At 32.7% G+C, this 5000-nt stretch overlaps 1 protein-coding gene across 1 annotated transcript in view; it reads right to left on the reverse strand.

Annotated features, from left to right (window-relative positions):
• Nucleotides 1-1094, reverse strand: part of LOC137659582 (facilitated trehalose transporter Tret1-like) — a 3534-nt gene extending 2440 nt beyond the window's left edge. The window contains exons 1-2 of the mRNA XM_068394430.1: nucleotides 938-1094; nucleotides 1-516 (exon numbers count right to left, since the gene is read on the reverse strand). The exon at nucleotides 1-516 is cut by the window's left edge and continues 414 nt beyond it. Of these exons, the coding sequence (XP_068250531.1) occupies nucleotides 1-516; nucleotides 938-1077 (656 nt within the window). The 5' untranslated portion in view covers nucleotides 1078-1094. The remainder of the gene's footprint in view (nucleotides 517-937) is intronic.
• Nucleotides 1095-5000: the final 3906 nt, after the last annotated feature.

Raw genomic sequence — 5000 nt, forward strand, 5'->3', positions numbered from 1 at the left:
TCGAGCTGCGTGCCGAAGGAACGGATTATTCTGGTGGCGTTCACTCGCATAACTTGAGTGCCGCAGAAGTTGTGTATGAAGAAAATAACACTCATGATGCCTATTTTCTGCAAATGTTCCTTCTGTAGGAGGTCCCTGTAACCCTGCTTATTAGTGTCACCACTATTCTGCTTCTGCAGGTATCTGAGCTCCTCCTGGATGTCCGCGTCAGGTCCTCTGAGACTGCGCAGGACTTTGAGGGCCTCTTCGTCACGCTTCTTGATGGCAAGGAATGAAGGACTCTCATTCAAAGTTGGGCCTGCCAGCAAACAATGTACTGATAGAACGCAGAAGCAGACGAGAGACATGTAGTACCAGGTCAGTTTGGTTCCCAAGGCAATGGTGAATATTCCACCCGACTGAACCATAAGGAAACAAAGCATTGTGATTCTCCCTCGAATTTTGACGTCTGCGATTTCAGAGGCGTAAATAAACACCGCGACGTTCATCATTCCGTTAGTGATACCTTCAAGGAACCTGTTGGATGATTCAAATTGTATTTTAATGAGTTAGGTAGCTAATTCTAATACGTTCAGTTTCTGGCTCTGGTAGTGCCAGTACCATTGAGTAAACAGAAAAAAGTCATTTACAGGGAAGCTTCAATCTCAGCCCAAAAAATTATCTGTTGTGATATTTATTTTACTCGACAGTACTAAACAGAAATTTTGTTACTAACAGGAATTGATTAAATAAAAGGAGATATCCATTTCCTTGAAATGTGTACCTGATTTTGATCTGCATGCAATAAAAAGCAAAATTGAAAAAAAAAAAATATTCACCGAAGGTAACCCAACCTCTCTTGACATTCCCTTTACAATTCAACTCTGAAAAAAATAGAAGCCTGACTTGAACTTGAATAAAAACCCATCATGAACAGCTTCAACACTGTCCCACTTACCTTCCCACAATGATCTTGTACGTGTTGATTGACATACATATCAATGCCGACCCCAGCAGTCCAGGCACAGCAGTCATAATCACTGACCATTTCCTGCCGACTTTGCTCACCAGGACACCAGCCAGCAGGAACCCAACCATGCTGCCGATATGGGCAATGCTGCCTAGAATGAGCAGCAGAAAAGGAAAAGTGTGTGAATTGTATTGAAGCTGTTAAATTCCCTGGAACAATAAAACGTTTGGGAAATGTGTTGAATGTTGAATGCCTTGGAATGTATACTGTGGAAAGGATTTCGAAAAAGTTCTGTAGGGAGTATGGTTCCCCTGCAGTAACACAAAAAAAAAAAAAAAAAAAAAAAAAAAAAAAAAAGCAGTTCTTAAAGGAAATGATGAAATATGAAGTTATCAAAGTGATATTTCCAGGAACAATAAAATGCTTTCGAAACAAAATATGAAATTACATATTATGGAATAATCAAACGTTTGGGAAAAATATGAAGTTACATATCGTGTGACAACTGAACGTTTGGAGAAAATATGAAGTTATATATCGTAAAACAGTAAAAAGTTTGTAAGAAAATATATGAAGTTATATACCGTGGAACAATAAAACGTTTGGAAGACAAAATATTAGTTATATATAGTGTTACAATAAAACGTTTTGGAGGCAAAATATGAAGTGATATATATTGTGGAACAGTAAAGCGTTTGCGAGATGAAATACGAAGTAATGCCAGTAATATTTTAGAATAATAAAACGTTTGAGAAAATAAATATCAAGTTATATATCCTGAAGCGATAAAACGTTCTGGAAACAGAATATGAAGTTAGTAATAAAATTCAGCTATGATATGCTAACGCTAATGCTGCCAATATACGATTAGGATAAGATTGATTAACCTATAAAATGCTATAAAACGTTTGGGCTTGGAATGCCATTTGGCACAGAGGTTTAACTATGAGAATCCAAGCAGGTTAAGTAAAAAGATAAAACACACTATAAAGAAATACTGCCAACAGTACACCATGTGAGATGTACTGATGGTACTAAGTCCCTATTGTGCCATAGAAAAAGAAGTTGAAAGCTTCTATATAGTTTATGCATTAAAAAGTAACATAAGGTCTAGATAATCTTCATACATATTAGTCATCTTATGTATTAATGATTTAACATTGTTGTGTTTAATTATATATTTTTATAGGCGTGACGAAGTTGTAGAAAAAAATAGTGCTCAAAACAAACAAAAATTCTTCAAATAAGCCGTTTTACAATATTTTTTAGAGTTATTATCACGTTAACCAAGTATCCATAAGCAACAAGATGAATATAAAAATGTCATTTCTACCTAATATTCTTGAATGATTGAAGTCTGATGCATTAAGCCAGTTGGTTTACAAGAATTTTTAAAGTTACTATCTCGTTAACTGAGTATTAATAAGCAACGAGATGCATATACAACTCTATTTCCACCTAATATTCTTGAATGCTTCAAGTGCGATGACTTAGGTGATTTAATACCTTAAAGAAAGTAAAGAAGTTACAAAAACATATAAGGATGTATTAGGGGGTTGGGGTTTAGGGAAGGGAGGGAGTGAGGAGGGCTTAGGAGGAACCGGCTAGGGTGGTAAGATCAAGAGGGAGGCAGAGAATTAGATGGCAGAGAAGAGGTTTGATGGAAGAGGATGCCCGATAGAAGGTATTGGAGAGGGCGCATCAGGCAACCGACCCTTTAATGTAGGGATAACGGTGGGAAAGAAGGTTCAGGAAGGGTGGTTGTTGAATTAACTATGGTAGGGAACTGAGGGAGACTAATTTTCTTGGGTGGTAGTTGTTGAGTTGGTTAGGGAAAAGATCGGTGCTGTATTTGGTAACTTGGTGGGTAAGTAGGTGGAAGATTAATAAGATGGTTTTCATTGAGAAAGCGGGAGATGCTATTGTTAACGATTTCTTCCTGGAAACATGAAAGTGTGGGAGGATTTGGGTTTCTTTGAGTAGAAAATTGGTGAGCATAATTCTATTCAGAAACAATTAAATGTGAATAGACTAGGGAATGTTGACTTGATTATCAGGAAATAAGGTAAAATGTAATCTAGACACAGGAGGATATTACGTTGATAAACTACACTTACCCACTAAGTCTATCTGCCAGGAGGCTAATTCAATCTCGTGACCGAAGAGAGTGGTGTTTGACAGGGCAAAGTGAGAAGCCAAGACGTTGGGCCACAGCTGAATCATTCCAGACGCAGTGCTTACTATTGCAGCCGTGAGGACTATTCTGAACTGCAAATGAATGGTCAAATCTTAATGCACTATAAAACAACAACAAGAAATGCAGCCATTTCTAGTCCACTGCAGGACTAATGTCTCAAACATGTCAATTTATGTCTGGAGTTTGGACAGTTTTCATAACCACGCTGGCCAGTGCGGATGGGTCATGGTGGGAGATTTTCGTCTGGTAGCTCAAAGCAAACCAACCTAGTATGGGTTGCTCTTACTAGTACATCTTTGCTCATCATGGCAATACTTAAACGCTTTCAATAAGTTGAAGTATCCGCACTCAGAAATACACGTGTCTAACCATGAATTGTTACTGGGCTACTTATCCCCCCTGGAACCCTTGGGCTTGTGGCATCCAGCTTTTCTAACCAGGGTTGTAGCTTGAATAATAATAATAATAATAATAATAATAATAATAATAAAATTTGTACGCAAAACTTGAAACTTGAGGTACCAATTTTCTCGAAATTATTAACATTATTCGATTTTAAGGAAAGAGTGATCATGTATTTTGCTGAGTCATAGAGATTCCATTAGTTAATATGTGCTTGCCAATACAGCATTAGAATTTATCTTTTCGAACTACAGTAACTATTGCCTAAAGAACTAGATGCATTGATTATTTTATTTCTATATCTCCATAATTTCAAGATGTATGGGAAACACTAAAGCTTCAGTTAGCATTTTTTATATTGAATATTTGTACATACACACACACACACACACACATATATATATATATATATATATATATATACATATGTATATATATATATATATATATATATATATATATATATATATATATATATATATATACATACACCTATATGTAAATATATATACATATATATATATATATATATATATATATATATATATATATATATATATATATATACACACACACATATATATATATATATATATATATATATATATATACATATTTATATATATATATATATATATATATATATATATATATATATATATATATATATATACATATATATATATATATATACACCTATATGTATATATATATATATATATATATATATATATATATATATATATATATATATGTATGTGTGTGAGTGTGAGTGCGTGTGTGTGTGCGTAAATATTATCTTTTATTCACCATACGCCAAATATAACTAGGATTAATTCTCAATAAATAATTACAAAATATAACTAAACATAATTTTGACAAGAGAAAAATACTGCATGATATCTTTAAAGTGTTGAAAGTGTTAATTCGAAAATTCTAATATGTTATCAATAAAGTCCTTTGCGGTTGATAAATATTGATGAGATACATTTTGAAAAAATATACATTAATTCTGTCGTATTTTTTCCCCGAATATAAAAAAAAAAACTTTTCATATTTTCATATCAACCAACCCGATTACTAACATATGATTAATAAGCAATAGTTTCAAAACATGATTGAAAGCAAAATCAATAAAAGTTCTAAGGATTTTTTTTCAACTAAATTTAAAGCAAAATCAATAACAATTGTAAGCAATATTTTGTTTTATTTAATTAATAGTAAAATAAATAACAATTTTAATCAATTTCTTTTTTAATTTAATTGAAAGCAAAATTAATAACAATCCAAAGCAATTTCTTTTTTAATTTAATTGAATGTAAAATCAATAAATATTTAAGCAATTTCTTTTCTAATTTAATTGGAAGCAAAATCAATAACAATTTTAAGCAATAGTTTTTTTTTCACTCAATTAAGAGTAAAATCAATAACAATTTCAAGCGAAATTAAAAA

Source organism: Palaemon carinicauda, chromosome 20, assembly GCF_036898095.1.
Source record: "Palaemon carinicauda isolate YSFRI2023 chromosome 20, ASM3689809v2, whole genome shotgun sequence".
NCBI classification, from domain to species: domain Eukaryota; kingdom Metazoa; phylum Arthropoda; class Malacostraca; order Decapoda; family Palaemonidae; genus Palaemon; species Palaemon carinicauda.